Source organism: Ailuropoda melanoleuca, chromosome 12 (assembly GCF_002007445.2).
Source record: "Ailuropoda melanoleuca isolate Jingjing chromosome 12, ASM200744v2, whole genome shotgun sequence".
In the NCBI taxonomy this organism is placed as follows: domain Eukaryota; kingdom Metazoa; phylum Chordata; class Mammalia; order Carnivora; family Ursidae; genus Ailuropoda; species Ailuropoda melanoleuca.
Genome location: NC_048229.1, coordinates 26,968,156 through 26,986,028, shown reverse-complemented (window position 1 = coordinate 26,986,028; position 17,873 = coordinate 26,968,156). Strand labels below are relative to the sequence as shown.

Here is a 17,873-nt window from a genome sequence, read left to right as displayed (position 1 = left end):
CGACCAACGTTCGCACAAACAATTGTTTCTTTAGTGCTTTTGCATCTGTAGACTTCAGGGCTTTCTGTTAAAACCGGGATTTTATTTTTAAAGATTTTATTCTTAAGTAATCTGTACAGCCAATGTGGGGCTTGAACTACGACCCCAAGAGCAAGAGTCACATGCTCTACGGACGGAACCAGCCAGGCACCCCAGAGCTGGGATGAAAGTCAGCATGAAAGTCCTCCTGTCCTGCCTCCTCCTCCAGCCCCGCAGCCCCGTCACCGCCCCCTAAAGAGAGAGGCTGGCCTGACCAGCTGAGAGCCAGGGGTGAGTGATGCAGAGGGGGGCAGACACAAGAGCAGTGAACCTGAGCCGAGCACCACCTGCCTTGTGCATTTCTCTTTTTCAAATAAGTAATTGTGAGATCCATTGCTGAACGTCTGTCTTCTGATAATTTGAGCCCTGCCGTCACTGTGACTACATCTTCTCGTTCACAGATGAATGTGCAGGGCCTGGAAACAACCTAAGGGTTCAAATGGACATTTGCTGGGTGACTGGCAGACAGAAAGAAATCCCCATATATGGAGTTCTTGAGAAGGGAAGTGGTATTCCCTTGGGCACACCCAGGTTGTATGTGGCCAATGAGGCTGACTCAGGATTGGAAACTGGGTCCCCACCCTCTTCAGGAAGAGGTCGTGCCTGGTAGGTGGAAGCTTGGGCATACCACAGATCAGGTCTCACTTGTCTGCAGGAAAGCAGGCGTCCTTTGGAGCCCCTTCCCCTGAGGCCACCAATGGGAAAGCCCCCTGCTGCCGGCATCCTGTGGGTCTGTCTGTTCTGCCAGTTTCTGTGGTTTTGTCCATCTGTGCAGCCTTGTCCAGTGGGAGGCAGCGCCATGACCATCACCTTCATGGTCCTTCTCTGCCTCGGTGAGTTTTTGGAAGGTTGGGGGTAGACACCTGTGTGGGAGAGGGGAGCCCTCTCAGAGCCAGGCTGTGATCTCTCAGGAGATCTCATGAATTTGGGATGCTCAGCAAAGGCGGGGATCTGCTCAGGAGTCACTGGCCTCTCACTGGGATCTCTCTTCTAGGACCGTGTCTGGGCCAGATGACCCACGTGCAGGCAGGTGAGCCCAATCCCAAGGGTCCCAGGTCCCACTTTCTCCTTGGGCACAATATAGGACCCACCCTGCCCTGCCAGAGCATCTGGAGGATGGAGGAGAGGAATCTTAAATTGATCAATAAAGAACATGTACAAGGGGCCGGAGGCCTGAGAGCTAGGGGAAACTGAGGCATAGGGAATATAGGGACTGCAACTCAGACTCTCTTCCAGAGACGCAGCTCACACCCATCATCTGGGCAGAGCCAGGCCCTGAGGTGGCCCAGGGGAAGCCTGTGAGCATCTGGTGTCAGGGGTCTCAGCACGCTGACCAGTACTTCCTGTACCGGGAAGGGGTCTCAGAGCCCTTGAGAAGAGAGTTTCCCATGGGACCCAGCAACAAGGCCAAGTTCCCATTCCCACGCATGACCTACCACCTTGCTGGGCGCTACTCCTGCTTGTATCACCGACGAACACGCCGGTCCGTTCCCAGCAAGCCTCTAGACTTGGTGGTCACAGGTGAGCGGGCCCTTCCATCCGCACAGGTGAGGTGGCTGTGCCCCGGGAGGGACCTCCCTTTCTACAGCAGCGTCCCATCGACAATCAGGGGGTGGTGTTCCTCTCCCCCCCTTTTTTATTATGGTAAAGCACTTATAACAAGATCTACCTTCTTCTCAGATTCTTAAGCGCACAACACAGTATTGTTACAAGCACGGTGCTGCACAGCAGGTCTCCAGAACGGAATCCTCTTGCAGAACCAAAGCTCTATACCCATGATCCTCCCCCTTCCCCTCCCTGCAGCCCCCCGACAACCCCCATTCTACTCTCTGCCTCTACGAATCTGACCATCTTTGGATTCCTCATAGAAGTGGAATCATGCAGTATATGTCCCTCTGTGCCTACCCTAATTCACTTAGCACAACGTCGTCAGGCACCCCCTCCCCTTTGAACACATCTGGCTTGTTCTCTCCCAGGAATGTTCAACAAACCCAGCCTCTCGGCGCTCCCCAGCCCCATCGTGACCTCAGGGGAGAGCGTGACCCTCCAGTGTGGCTCATGGCAGGCATTTGACTGGTTCGTTCTGTGTAGCGAAGGAGGTGAGGGCCACCCCAGACACTTGGACGCACAGCACCAAGCTGACGGGTGGTTCCAGGCGCTCTTCCCCGTGGACCCCGTGAGCCCAAGTCACAGGCCGACGTACAGGTGCTATGGTTATTTCTCGAACTCCCCCTATGTGTGGTCCACCTCCAGCCTCATTTTGGAGCTGCTGATCTCAGGTGAGGAATTCAGGGCATGACCCTAGAACTCCTTGGGTGTCCAGACCAGTGAGGGGAGCCTCATCTCGGGTGGAGCACTGGGCAGGATGAGGTTGGGGCAAGAGGGCTCAGGACTCAGAGGCAGCAGGGGGAGGCCTGTGGGAGGAGGAGGAACCTGACCGCCTTGGAAACCAGAACTGCCTTTTCTCCCAGGTGTGTCTAGGAAACCATCCCTGTCAGTCTTGCCAGGGCCGGTGATGGCCCCTGGACAGAACCTGACCCTCCAGTGTCGCTCTGATGTCCGCTACGACAGATTCGCTCTGTCCAAGGAGGGCGCAGGTGACCCTCCCCAGTACCTTGGCCGGCAGCTCCAGGGGGGGCTCTCTGGGGCTGACTTCGCCCTGGGCCCTGTGAGACCCTCCCTCGGGGGCCGGTACACGTGCTATGGTAGACACAGCCTCTCCTCCGAGTGGTCGGCCCCCAGTGACCACTTGGACATCCTGGTCGCAGGTGAGGAGTCATATCCCAGCCCGCACTTCACTTTTCCTGGACTGGCATCTCAGGGTCTTGTTGGAGGTAGGGGCGGGGAGCACAGGCAGAGAGGCGCCAGCACAGGAAAGTGCGAGATCTTCGAGATCATCTTCGGCAATCTGGGAGCAGAAGCAGCCGCACTTGGGTGGAGCGCCTGAGTGACAGCTCGGCTCAGGGGAGGGGCGAGAGCGCGGAGCCGCCCCTAACACCCGGGACTCTCTCCCAGTCCTGCCGCCGCAGGGGCCAGCTCCCACTCTGTCTGCCCGGCCGGGCCCCACTGTGGCCCCAGGAGAGAATGTGACCCTGCGCTGTCAGAGCCCCAGCTTGTTTGAGGCGTTCCTTCTGTCCAAGGAGGGGGAAGCCGGGTCCCCCCTGCACCTCAGGTCTCAGCACCAAGATGGAGTATTTCAGGCGAACTTTCCCTTGCGCCCTGCGACTCTGGATCACGGGGGGACTTACAGGTGCTACGGATCACTGGGCAGCACCCCTTTCCTGCTGTCGCACCCCAGCGACCCCCTGGAGCTCGTGGTCACAGGTGAGGGGCTGTCGGAATGTCTTCCTCCCCATCCCTTCTGTCTCGTGTCTGGATGACCTCTCTGCAGGCACCTTGTCCTTCCCTCCTCTGCCCCACACCTCCCGCTGGGCCCCCACCCACGTGTGAAATGCAGCCTCTCTGAAAAAGCCAGAGGCCTTGCTTTTCCCTCCGTCTTTCACTGGAGGGCATTGACAGGGTCTATGCCAGCTAGTGTTCACAAATGGGAGTAATTACCTCCCAATCTCTGCTACCACTTGCTCAATCCCCCCAAATCAGCCTGACCGCACTCGGCTACCTTTTCCCCCCAAACAGTCTGGGACGCCCTACAAACATATTTTCCATGGGTGGGCAAACATCAACATCTTACAGACACAGTTCTGATCAGCTCTATTTTTTTTTTAATGAAATAATACATTCTAAAGAATTATCTGGCATCAGTATATGTAAGTCTCTTCTACACGTTTTAATGGTTGTTTAGTAGTTTCTTGCTTGAAAGGGTCAGGATATATGTATCCAATGCCCTCTAATTCGGCAGTTTGTTTGTTTCCAGCCTTTTGATACTTCAGACTATCCTGTGATGACTGTCCTTGCACATACCCAACGCCCAGAGCTGTGTGGAAGCAATTGCCCCTTATCTTGTGGTGCAGTTCTTAGAACAGAATAGCTTAGGCAGAGGACAGGGACATTCATTGTGTGACAGATACTGGCCCTCCCTTCCTATGCCTCACGGTTTGCTCCCCTTCAGGTTTGACTTCAAATCCTCTTCCAAATGACACCTTGGCTGCTGACCCTATACAAAGACCCTGTCAACACCTTTTACAATTTTTTAAAAAAGATTTTACTTATTTATGCGACAGAGACAGAGATACAGACAGCCAGCGAGAGAGGGAACACAAGCAGGGGGAGTGGGAGAGGAAGAAGCAGGCTCATAGCGGAGGAGCCTGATGTGGGGCTCGATCCCAGAACGCCGGGATCACGCCCTGAGCCGAAGGCAGACGCTTAACGGCCGTGCCACCCAGGCGCCCCTCCTTTTACAATTTTTAAAAGGTGTTTCATCAGTCCTAAATGTGTTATAGACTTTTCTATTTATAGCTCCACATTATCTGATACACATTTTCCTCCTCCTACTCCTTCTTCCTTGAGTGTGGAGCCCAATGCGGGGCTCGAACTCACAACCCTGAGATCCAGACCTGAGCTGAGATCAAGAGTCAGATGCTTGGGGCGCCTGGGTGGCACAGCGGTTAAGTGTCTGCCTTCGGCTCAGGGTGTGATCCCGGCGTTATGGGATCGAGCCCCACATCAGCCTCCTCCACTATGAGCCTGCTTCTTCCTCTCCCACTCCCCCTGCTTGTGTTCCCTCTCTTGCTGGCTGTCTCTATCTCTGTCAAATAAATAAATAAAATCTTTAAAAAAAAAAAGAGTCAGATGCTTAACGACTGAGTTATCCAGGCACTCCACATTTTTCTTCTTCTTCTCCTTAAAAAATTTTTTTTGGATTAATTTCAATTTATTTTTTCATTTTTTTATTTTTCATTTTTTATTATTTTTTTTGCTAACTCCGCATTTTACTTCTTAGTAAGAACATTGATTTTTCTTTATTAACTTCCCCAAGACACACGCGGGCATGCTGGCCCATGTACCCTGTGTATTGCATGCATACAAATGTCTCACCACATATGTCTCTATTTACATACAGATATACAATACGTATAAAATACATTATATGTTATATAACGTGTATATTGTTTGTATTTATGTATAGTATGTGATTTTATACATTTTTATACATAAATATATCCTATATCAAATGTGTAGATAATATACATAAATACACACGTATGTATATAAGTACATCTATTTATATTTCCAGATAGTCCATAACTATTGGCTCAATAGTGAATGAATGAATGAATGGATGGATGAAATAGGAAAAGAAAATCATTTGAAGATTCTTTTTTTTTTTTTTAAAGATTTTATTTATTTATTTGACAGAGATAGAGACAGCCAGCGAGAGAGGGAACACAAGCAGGGGGAGTGGGAGAGGAAGAAGCAGGCTCATAGCGGAGGAGCCTGATGTGGGGCTCGATCCCGTAACACCGAGATCACGCCCTGAGCCGAAGGCAGACGCCTAACCGCTGTGCCACCCAGGCGCCCCCATTTGAAGATTCTTAACATAGATGCGGGATAAAACAGAATGACCCAAGGCTGAGCAGAGACTGGTAGCCCTGGGTGCCCACCCCTTTGTGTTTCTGACCTTCAGGAATCCCTGGGGTTCCTCTCATCCATGAATTCAGGCTTCTCAGCTGAGGATTAACTCAGGACCCTCCTCACCAGGAAATTAAGCTCAGTGTGGGCTATTGCTCAGTTTGGTGAGAGAGCAAGAAAGGTCTAGACCTGAGGGATTTCCAAACAGGTACACTGTCAGCTCATGGCGTGGGGAGTGGCGGAACCCTTTTTTGTCATTAAGACCCCAAAGCAAAGTCTAAATGCAAAGGAATCGGAGACAAGAGGGATTGCGCCTCACCTCCGGCTGCGGGAGGGATCACTGTGAGAGCCGAGCTTGCTCCTCGGGACAGGGGAAGGGAGATTTGATCATTCAGATCCTGGGGGGACCGCTGGGCTGAGATGTCCCCAGCTACTCATTTGCTCTGCTTTCCTGACTCTCAGGGGCTGCTGTTACTATCACCCCGTCCGTGCAGACTCCAGACTCCACGAGAGGTGAGTAACGGAACACGGGCTGGGGCGCATATGACCTGTTCAAGGGGAGGGGAGACCTAGAGCTCCCCTCTGGGTGCCGTGGTGGGCGTGACCTGTCCTACCGTGGAAGACCTCTCTGTGCCATTGTCCCCAGCCCCACTCCCAGATCACACACTGGAGAATCTCATCCGAATGGGTCTGTCCACACTGGTCCTGGTGGCGCTGGCGGTGTGGGTGTTTCAGGCGTGGCACAGCCAGAGAGGTTCCCACGGTGAAACTGAGAGGTAATGTGAGGACGACGCTGCACACACTTTTTGGGGTTTGTAGAACCTTAGAACAGAACCTCACACACGCACAAGGCTGCGATGACCCAGAAGATTCTGAAAAGGTTCATGAGCTGTGTGAACTCTGAGCTGAAGACATAAAGGCAGCGAAGCTGTGTTGTCTGTGCGGGAGGCAAGGACCGAAGCTGGGAATGCTCCCCGGAAGAGGCTTCTCCACCAGCCTTACCCCTCGCCTCGCTGTCTCCTTAGTGTCGGGCTTCTGTCATTCCCCCACCCTGATGACATGAAGCTTCATCCCACAGAACGTTTGTGTCCATAACTCCACTCCCTTTTTTGTTCTGTTCCAACACTGTGTGTCGCAAATGTCTTTTTTATCACGTGCACGCCCCCCCCATGTGAGTTTCCGGTCTGTGCCTCGGGCTCTAAGCGCAGAGACTCAGGTCATGTGGTTGAGCAACTGCTTCGACAGACCGAAATTTCTATCCCGCCTGGAAGGTGCAAGCCCAGAATGACATCCCAGCACCCTCTCTGGATTGTGCAGGCTTCTCTCTCTTCCCCAGGTGCTGCCTGCACGGCTCCTCCCCCCGCACAGGCACCTGGAATCGGCACTCTCCTGCCTGAGCCTCCAGTGCTTCCTGGGTGGCTGGTGGCCATGATGGCTCCTTCTGAGCTGGGGTGCCAATTAAATGAGATTGGGAATTCCAAGATGATAGATGTTTGTTGCTTGTTTTGATTTCAGTGTTAATTGCTGGATGACAGGCAGCATCTCACGTACTGCTGAGTGTGCAAATTGCTCCAGCCAGTTTGGTAGCGGGTAGTGTGGATTTTCTCGTTCGGGGAAAAGACATGTAGCTATGATCAGGCAGTCTGACACCTGGCACTGTCCACTGCCTCAAATTGGAGCAAAAGAGATACTTTGTTGATTCCAACATGGCGGGTATTTCTCAGCCAACAAGTCATGACTGGATATGCTGTTGAGGCTCCAGAATCCTGTGGGGCCACACTCGGGATTGGTAATCTGCACACTCTATCCTTAAAATGAAGGGCGCCTGGGTGGCTCAGTAGGTTAAATGCCTGCCTTTGGCTCAGCTCATGATCTCAGGGTCTTGGGATGGAGCCTCGCATCGGGCTCCCTGCTCAGCGGGGACTCTGCTTCACCCTTTCCCTCTGTTTCTCTGCCCACTCGTGCACTCTATCTCATAGCTAGATGGAATATTAAAAAAAATCTTTAATGGGAAGAAATCAGAGAGGGAGACAAACCATAAGAGACTCTGGACTCTGGGAACCAAACTGAGGGTTACAGAAGGGAGGGGGTTGGGGGACAGGGTAACTGGGTGATGGGTATTAAGGAGGGCACGTGCTGTGATGAGCACTGGGGGTTATACGCAATAATTGAATCATTGAACACTACATCAATGATGATGATATGTTGGCTAATTGAACATAATTATAAAAATCCTTAAAATGTGAACAAAATCTCTGAATCCAAGAGAACCCTGCAACTGATATAAAGATCTCAGGGACATGCTCAGGAATTCTTGGGGGTTTCTCAGCTGATTCTGTCACTGGATTATGATATGAGAGAGGAACTGACTGACTGCACCACCCAGGCCCCCCCAGCTGAAGGAATTTGGAGCGAAGTCTAGGTAACGGCAAATCCAAGATACAACAAATATAATAAAAATCCAATATATTATGTTGAATATTTATATTATCCAATAATATTATCCAAGATAATAAATAAGTGTATTCTCCTGTTTTCATATTGGGAGGAAGATGGTCAATATGGACTTTGGGGTTTAGCTCATTATCCATTGGGCCCAGTACAGTTAAGCAATGGGTGGGGATAGGCATGGGATTTATTCTATTCCGAGACAAATTTTTTTCTGTCCCACTAAATTGATAGTCTAAAGAAAGTTATGTATACATGGAGAAAGCCGGAATCTAGCACATGCTTAGAATGACCTAACTGATGGGAGAACTGACAATACTCCACAGATAATACTCTAATGCTGGCATTTTGGGGTCTCCCCACCATGTGACTGTAAACTCCCCAAATAATCCATGTTAACTGAATCCAATCAGAACACCAAGCAACTTGAAATCAGAGCTGGGAATTGCCTTCCCAATGTCATGGAAGTTGTCACCGAAACTGAATCCCAGAATACCCAGGTCCCCCGATTAAAATGGTGGTCAACCATCTATTTCAATTGGTTGGTGGTTTGAGTATCTCACAAAGGTTTGATTTCAGTGTAACACATTCAGGAATCAGAGCTAAATTTTTTATTTCTGATTATTTTTTTTATTTCTTCTAATGTGTTAGGATTCACCCATTTGAAGACCTTCACTCAAGATAGTCTGTAATACTTTCTTCTTCCTCTTAAGCTCACTTAATTTCTGTAATAGCAATTCATTCTTGGCATTTAGCTGTAACTTACATAATTTAATTTTCCCTCATCACCTTCAATCTGAAGTCCATGAAGTAGGTTATTTCTTTATCTTATGTTGTCCTGTTGCCTTAAACCTTTCCTCTGTGGGACTAATCCTTGTTCCTATGTTAGGCTTCTTTGTACTTGGTGTAGTAACTGGGCTTCCCCAATGACACTGGACCTCGCGTGAGGTCAGAAAATATATCTGCTTTGCTCAACGTTATCTCTTCATTTCCTGGGGAGGCTGCGGGTTGACATGCTTTGATATTTCTGAAATGTACAGGGGTAAGACTTCCTGAATGGTGAATGGGTGAATAAATGAGTAAGAAGAAGTCTTGGGCTGGTTATGGTAAGGAGTCATATCATTGGGGGGAAAAAAGCCTCATGGCATTTTCTAGTCCTTAAATTAGTGTGAGTGACTCCAAAGGCAGGGCCTAGGACAAGAATATGAGAGCACGTGGCTTATTTGGAAGCAAGAATGAGTGGGATGGGGAGAGGGGTTCCTGAAATAGGGATGCATTCCTGAGGTCACTGCAGTAGGTCATGTGAATAAGACTCCCCCGAGATCTCTAAGAACAGAATACCACCCAGAATTTTCCTTCCAAAGGATGAGACACTCGGGCATATATTTATGGGCTCCCATTCCCTATTGCTTTGAGTTTCCCCCCAGAAATTGTTAGATCCTTCAGTTTGGGGTTGAAATTGCTTCTGAAGAAGTCCTCACACCAAATGCGGAGAGCTACATGGGCATCCTTGAGATGGGGTGACACACACACGCTCCCGAAACATGCAGAGCTGCCAACCAGGTCTAATAGAAAGTCAGTAGTCACCCAGAGGGAGCTGAAATGGCGATGCTTTAAAACATAAATTCAGTGGGGGGTCGCCTGGGTGGCGCAGTCGTTAAGCGTCTGCCTTCGGCTCAGGGCGTGATCCTGGCGTTCTGGGATCGAGCCTCACATCAGGCTTCTCCGCTATGAGCCTGCTTCTCTCTCCCACTCCCCCTGCTTGTGTTCCCTCTCTCGCTGGCTGTCTCTATCTCTGTCAAAAAAAAAAACAACATAAATTCAGTGGATTTAATGCAGTATCTGCTAATTTGACTCCAAGCCCTCCTGCAAGTTTCCTTTTTTTAATGCCTTTGTGTGTATTTTATTATTATATAAAAAATTGATTCATGCCAGAATGCTCAGGAATCACAGAGAAGTAGGAAGAAGAAATAAAAACCTAATAATCCCATAATTCAAATCAACCTGCGTAAATGCTGGTGTTTTCCTGCTAGTCTTTTCTCCCCATGAGCATAATAAAAAATTAAGATCACCTGTAAATATACAGCCCTTCATTCCCTGACTTCTTTGCTCAGTAAGGTGTGTTTCTTCTCAGATGATTAAATGTCCTTAACTCTGATTTTAATTGGCTGGAGGTCGTCTCTAACCAGAACTGGATTGACCATATCTTTACTGAAAGGTGGTTACTCAGGGTATTTCCACTTTTCAGGGGTCATAAACAGTCACCTCAGGCAGCACAGAGCTCACTGGTCAATTGTCCCTTTTGCTTTGCGTGTCTTTGAAGACCCAGTCACTTGACCCAAGAAGCTGGAATTTGTTCCCACAAATGTAGGAAATAAAGCCCTCGATTTCCACAGCGAACACACAGGTTAGCCTGCGGATAACCTTCAGCTTTGGCTTTTATCAAACCTCTGCTTCTTTGCCTTCTGGACCGCAAGATGGAATTGACTTGACTTTTGCTTTGAGCTCTGCTTCCTCTTTCCCTTCCATCTTCTGTTTCACTTCTGAAATCGGAAGTACCTCTCACCCTTTTTAGGGAGAACGGAGCTGAATGGCGACCTAGAACAGACACAGTACCAGATCATTCCAGGCCAAACCCATTGGAGCTGATGGTCATCTGGAGATAGATGCTTGCAGGGCCCACCACAAGCAGACATCTGATGGTGGAAACCACATCCTGGCCAGTGAAGGCAGCTGTCTGAGCAAGGCAGAAAGACAAGCGGGCACTGGTTGCTTGCCTGCACCGCTGGTGTATGCTCAGGGGTAGCTGAGAGCTCAGATAGGAGTGACCTGGAGTGGAGGGGGCTGATTATGCTCTGGGAAGAAACATCTAAGAATTTTCTGGAAGGCCAAGGTAAAGAAAGGATCCTGCCTCACTGGGTTCCATCAGCTCTTAAAAAAACTTCTGGAGGGGATCCTGGCTCGCTCAGCCAGAAGAGCATGTGACTCAATCTCAGGGTCATGAGTTTAAGCCCAAGTAGAGATTACAGAAGGAAAAAAAAAGAAAAGAAAAGAAAGGAAAGGAAAAAGAAATTACTTCCAAAAATTCTGGCCTGGGAGAAAGCATTTATTCCTATTGTTTTTCTCATCCTTTTCTTCTTTGGGATTTTTTAACTTTAAATTAAATTAGCCAACACATATTACATCATTAGTTTTTGATGTAATGTTCAACTGTTGGATTCTTATTTTGTAACATCATTGACTCTCCAAATTAGACATATATTTACAATGCTTGCATTTCCACAAATTTCTCACTGTGCTCTGTGCTAGGAAACCAGGCCAGTCGCCAAGAAAAAACAAGGAGGTTCTATGATAAGACTTAGAATGGACCATAGCCATTTTTTTGTTTTTACTGAAATTTTGGCATTGCAAGACCTCACCCTCCCATGGATTGTGGTGGTTCTACTCTGGTAGGGATATTGAGCGGAAAACAGAGCTGGAAATGCAAAATGAGCCAGGTCTTTGAAGACTTGGAGAATCTGAGTGTGAAGTCCTTAGGGAATTGGGCAAACAAGGATGTGGGTGAGGAGGGCTCTATCTTGAGTGAGAGTGCATGGCAAGAAGGGAAACAACTTGGAAAGCCCTAGGGACTCCATGATAAAAGTCACCCAGCAGTAAAAAATGTCAAATATACTCAACTAATGAATCACTGAACATTGTATTAAAAACTAATGATGTACTATACCTTGGCTAATTGAATTTAAATAAATAAAAAATATCAAATGTGTTAGCTGTTACAAAATTAATTTCTAGGAACCAACAGTTCCTCATATGCACAAATAAATCCCAACCCCACTTTGAAAATCAACAACCAGAGAAGAAAATTCTAAGGAATGAATGTTTTAAGAAATGTGCATAACTTGACACACACAAAGGTATAACTTTCGAACATTTCTGAATGACACCAACACTTGACTTGTAGGAAAGGAGAGACGTGCCTGATCACCGGGTAGACTGACTCAGCATCGTAAAGATGTGAGTTCTCCGTAACGGAATTTTTAAATGTACTCGAGTCCCCAAAATATTACCGAGGAGCTTTCCTTCTCAAACCATGCAAGTTGACACGAAAAGCCACATGGGAAAATGAAAGAGGAAGAAAAGCTAGGAAAACACCAAAGAAGTACAGCCATGGAGATAGGACTGGACTGGCTCAACCAAAAGTGACCATGTAACTAAACCAAGTTGCTATGGACACAATAATAGAAAAAGCAATGCGATATAAAGTTCAGACGTAGACTCCAGTGCATGTGGAAATTCAGGATGTGATAGATGCTAATGATAGTGTATCAAGTTGCTGGGGCAAAGATGGATTTGGAGAGAAAGAGATGTAACTAGATCTGTAGGTCACGCGGTACACAGATTAAATTTCCAACACATCAGAGATCTAAATATAAAATAGGTAAAGCAACGTCCCTCAGAGGCATGTAAAGTAAACATGACTTTCAAGATGTCATTCAGTTATATGCTGATTATACCTCAATAAAGCTGGGAAATTTTTTAAAAAATGTTTTTCTTAAAAAATAAAATAGAAGGGTGCATGGGTGGCTCAGTCAGTTAAGTGTCTGCCTTCCGCTCAGGTCATGGTCCCAGGGTCCTGGGATCGAGCCCCACATTGGGTTCTCTGCTCAGCGGGAGTCTGCTTCTCCCTCTCCTGCTCCCCCTGCTTGTGCTCTCTCTCTCTCTCATTCTGTCAAATAAATACAGTCTTTAAAAGAAAATAAAATAGAGTTCACAATCCAGACGCAGTGCCAAGAAATAATGGAAATTGGGCTACATAAAAATAAAGCACATCTTTGTACGGCACAAAAAGTAAGAGGTCAAAGCACAGATGAAGACTAAGAGGAAATATTTATAACATATATCAAAGATTCTGTGTATATTTCTATGTACGTGCAGATACACATATGTGGACATTATATATATGAATGTGAATTATTATTTTTTTTATATTTTATTATTATATTATGTTAGTCACCATACAGTACATCCCCGGATTCTGATGCAAAGTTCGATGCTTCATTAGTTGAGTATAACACCCAGTGCACCATGCAATACGTGCCCTCCCTACTACCCATCACCAGTCTATCCCATTCCCCCACCCCCTTCCCCTCTGAAGTCTTCAGTTTGCTTCTCATAGTCCATAGTCTCTCATGTTTCATTCCCCCTTCTGATTACCCCCCCTTTCTTTATCCCTTTCTTCCCCTACTGTTCATCCTAGTTCTTATGTTCCATAGATGAGAGAAACCATATGATAATTGTCTTTCTCTGCTTGACTTATTTCACTTAGCATTATCTCCTCCAGTGCCGTCCATGTTGCAGCAAATGTTGAGAATTCGTTCTTTCTGATAGCTGAGTAATATTCCATTGTATATATGGACCACAGCTTCTTAATCCAGTCATCTGTTGAAGGGCATCTCGGCTCCTTCCATGATTTGGCTATTGTGGACAATGCAGCTATGAACATTGGGGTGCATATGGCCCTTCTCTTTACTACGTCTGTATCTTTGGGGTAAACACCCAGTAGTGCAATGGCTGGGTCATAGGGTAGTTCAATTTTTAACTTTTTAAGGGACCTCCACACTGTTTTCCAGAGTGGCTGTACCAACTTGCATTCCCACCAACAATGTAGGAGGGATCCCCTTTCTCCACATCCTCTCCAACAATTGTTGTTTCTTGCCTTGTCTATCTTTGCCATTCTAACTGGCGTAAGGTGGTATCTCAGTGTGGTTTTGATTTGAATTTCCCTGATGGCTAATGATTTTGAACATTTTTTCATGTGTCTGTTAGCCATTTGTATGTCTTCATTGGAAAAGTGTCTGTTCATATCTTCTGCCCATTTTATGATTTGTTTATTTGTTTCTCGTGTATTGAGTTTGAGAAGTTCTTTGTAGATCTTGGATACCAGTCCTTTATCTGTGGTGTCCTTTGCAAATATATTCTCCCATTCCGTGGGCTGTCTCTTAGTTTTTTTGACTGTTTCCTTGGCTGTGCAGAAGCTCTTTATCCTGATAAAGTCCCATAAGTTCATTTTATCTTTTATTTCTCTTGCCTTTGGAGATGTGTCGTGAAAAAGGTTGCTCTGGCCGATGTCATAGAAGTTGTTGCCTATGTTCTCCTCTAGAATTTTGATGGATTCCTGTCTCACATTGAGGTCTTTCATCCATTTGGAGTTTATTTTTGTGTATGGTGTGAGAGAGTGGTCAAGTTTCATTCTTTTGCATGTAGCTGTCCAATTTTCCCAGCACCATTTATTGAAGAGACTGTCTTTTTTCCACCGGATGTTTTTTCCTGCTTTATCAAAGATTAGTTGCCCAAAGAGCCGAGGGTCCATTTCTGGGTTCTCTATTCTGTTCCATTGGTCGATGTGTCTGTTTTTGTGCCAGTACCATGCTGTCTTTGTGATCACAGCTTTGTAGTACAGCTCGAAATCCGGCATTGTGATGCCCCCAGCTTTGTTTTTCCTTTTCAACAGTTCCTTGGAGATTCGGGGCCTTTTCTGGTTCCATACAAATTTAAGGACTATTTGTTCCAGTTCTTTGAAAAATGTCCTCGGTATTTTGATCGGGATAGCATTGAAAGTGTAGATTGCTCTGGGTAGTATGGACATTTTAACTATGTTAATTCTTCCAATCCATGAGCATGGAATATTTTTCCATCTTTTTATGTCTTCCTCAATATCTTTCAAAAGTGATCTATAGTTTCTAGCATATAGGTCCTTTACGTCTCTGGTTAAGTTAATTCCAAGGTAACGCATGGTTTTTGGTGTTATTGTAAATGGGATGGATTCCCTAATTTCTCTTTCTTCAGTCTCGTTATTCGTGTATAGAAATGCAACTGATTTCTGGGCATTGATTTTGTATCCTGCCACCTTACTGAATTGTTCTATAACTTCTAATAGTTTGGGAGTGGATTCCTTTGGGTTTTCCATATAGAGTATCATGTCATCTGCAAAGAGAGACAGTTTGACTTCTTCTTTGCCGATTTGGATACCTTTGATCCCTTTTTGTCTTCTGATTGCTGTTGCAAGGACTTCTAGTACTATGTTGAATAATAGTGGCGAGAGTGGGCATCCTTGTCGTGTTCCTGATCTTAAGGGAAAGGCTTCCAGCTTTTCCCCATTGAGAATAATGCTTGCAGTAGGCTTTTCATAGATGGCTTTTATGAGATTGAGAAATGTACCCTCTATTCCTACACTCTGAAGGGTTTTAATCAGGAAAGGATGCTGTATTTTGTCAAATGCTTTTTCTGCATCAATTGAGAGGATCATATGGTTCTTGAGTCTTTTCTTGTTGATATGATGTATCACATTGATTGATTTGCGAGTGTTGAACCATGCTTGCATCCCAGGTATGAATCCCACTTGGTCATGATGGATAATCCTTTTAATGTACTGTTGGATTCTATTAGCAAGGATCTTGTTGAGGATTTTGGCATCCATATTCATTAGAGAAATCGGTCTGTAATTCTCCTTTTTGAGGGGGTCTTTGCCTGGTTTGGGGATCAAGGTAATATTAGCCTCATAGAATGAGTTTGGTAGCTTTCCTTCTGTTTCTATTTTTTGAAATAGCTTTAGGAGAATAGGTATTATTTCTTCTTTGAATGTTTGGTAGAATTCCCCAGGAAAACCGTCTGGGCCTGGAGTTTTATTATTTGGAAGGTTGTTTATCACTGACTCAATTTCTTCATAGTTAATTGGCCTATTTAAGAAATCTATTTCTTCCTGTTTCAGTCTTGGTAGTTTATAGGTTTCCAGGAAGGCCTCCATCTCTTCCAGATTGTTTAGTTTTTTGGCATATAGCTGTTGATAAAAGTTTCTAATAATCCTTGCAATTTCAATGGTGCTGGTCGTGACCTCTCCCTTTTCAGTCATAATTTTAATAATCTCAGTCCTTTCTCTTTGTTTTTGGACAAGTTTTGCCAGTGGTCTATCAATTTTATGGATTCTCTCAAAGAACCAGCTTCTAGTCCTGTTGATCTGCTCTACTGTGGTTCTGGTCTCTAATTCATTGATTTCTGCTCTAATCTTGGTCAACTCCTTCCTTGTCAGTGGGTTAGGCCTGTCCCTCTGTTGCTGTTCCAGTTTCTTGAGGTGAGAATATAGAAACTGCATTTTAGATTTTTCTATTCTTTTGAGTGAGGCTTGGATGGCTATGTATTTCCCCCTTAGGACTGCCTTTGCAGTATCCCATAGGTTTTGGACCGTTGTGTATTCATTCTCGTTGGTCTCCATAAATTGTTTAATTTGTTTTTTGATTTCCTGGTTTATCGAGTCATTCTTGAGCAGGATGGTTCTTAGCCTCCAAGTGTTTGAGTTTCTTCCAGGTTTTTCCTTGTGGTTGAGTTCCAATTTCAGAGCGTTGTGGTCTGAGAATATGCAGGGGATAATTTCAATCTTTTGGTATTGGCTGAGACCTGTTTTGTGTCCCAGAGCATGATCTATTCTTGAGAATGTTCCATGGGCATTTGAATAGAATGAGTATTCTTTGGTTCTGGGGTGTAGTGTTCTATATATATCTATGAGGTCCAACTCGTCGAGTATGGCATTCAAAGCCTTTGATTCTTTGCTTAGTTTTTGCCAGGGTGTTCTGTCTATTTCTGATAGTGGGGTGTTGAGGTCCCCTACTATTACTGTGTTCTTATCTATATGTCTCTTTATTTTGGTTAAGAGTTGGCTTGTGTATCTTGCTGCTCCCCTGTTGGGGGCATATATATTAATAATTGTCATATCCACTTGTTGAATACTTCCTTTAAGAATAATATAGTGCCCTTCTGTATCTCTCTCTATGGCCTCTAGTTTAAAATCCAGTCTATCTGATATGAGAATTGCTACTCCAGCTTTCTTTTGAGGTCCATTTGCGTGGAAGATGGTACTCCATCCCCTTACTCTAAGTCTGAATGCATCTTTGGGTTCAAAATGAGTCTCTTGTAGACAGCAAATGGATGGGTCATGTCTTTTTATCCAATCTGCAACCCTGTGGCGTTTTATGGGAGAGTTTAAGCCATTTAGATTGATAGAGATTATTGACAGATATGATTTTAATGATGCCATTTCTCTTTAAAGTCTTTGTATCGGTTGTGACTTGCTGCTCTGTATCACTCTTGGGGCCTTTTTACCTTTATAGAGCCCCCCTTAATATCTCCTGTAGGGCTGGTTTCGTGGTTACGAAATTGGTTAATGATTGGCGATTTTGGAACGTCTTTATTTCTCCATCAATTCTGAATGACAGCTTTGCTGGATAAAGGATCCTTGGCTGCATGTTTTTCTCTGAAAGAGCTTTAAAAATGCCCCCCCAAGCCTTTCTCTCATTCCAGGTCTCTGTAGACAGGTCTGACGTAATCCTGATACCTTTGCCTTGGTACGTGAGAAATTTCTTTGCCCTGGCCGCTTTCAATACTGTATCCTTGGATCTAATATTTGCGAATTGCACTATGACATGCCGTGGCGTAGGTTTGTCCTGGTTGAGCTTGGATGGGGTCCTCTCTGCCTCTTGGACACGAATGCTTGTTTCCCTTGCTAGATTAGGGAAGTTTTCAGCTACAATTTGTTCAAATATCTCTTCTAGACCTCTGTTTTTCTCCACCCCTTCAGGGATGCCGATGATTCTGACATTGGATCGTTTCATAGAGTCAGTAATCTCCCGTAATCTACATTCGTGGGCGTGGATTTTTTTAAGACCAGCTTCTATTTTCGTTTTTTCTTCTACTAACCCATCCTCCAATTCGCTAACGCGTTCCTCTGCCTCGGTGACCCTGGCCGTCAGAGCCTCTAGTTTTGACTG

General features: G+C 45.8%; 1 protein-coding gene across 3 annotated transcripts in view; it reads left to right on the top strand.

Annotated features, from left to right (window-relative positions):
- Window positions 1–687: 687 nt before the first annotated feature.
- The window catches only part of LOC100465121 (leukocyte immunoglobulin-like receptor subfamily A member 2), a 32,163-nt gene continuing 14,977 nt past the window's right edge, over window positions 688–17,873 (top strand). The window contains exons 1-8 of one of the 3 annotated variants that reach the window (XM_011218070.3): window positions 688–911; window positions 1,073–1,108; window positions 1,315–1,599; window positions 2,055–2,357; window positions 2,550–2,846; window positions 3,094–3,402; window positions 6,070–6,120; window positions 6,254–7,664. In XM_011218070.3, the coding sequence (XP_011216372.3) occupies window positions 776–911; window positions 1,073–1,108; window positions 1,315–1,599; window positions 2,055–2,357; window positions 2,550–2,846; window positions 3,094–3,402; window positions 6,070–6,120; window positions 6,254–6,387 (1,551 nt within the window). In that variant the 5' untranslated portion in view covers window positions 688–775 and the 3' untranslated portion in view covers window positions 6,388–7,664. Of the gene's footprint in view, window positions 912–1,072; window positions 1,109–1,314; window positions 1,600–2,054; window positions 2,358–2,549; window positions 2,847–3,093; window positions 3,403–6,069; window positions 6,121–6,253; window positions 7,665–17,873 lie in introns of those variants that run through there. The other 2 variants (XM_034672586.1, XM_034672585.1) reach the window with 2 other exon arrangements.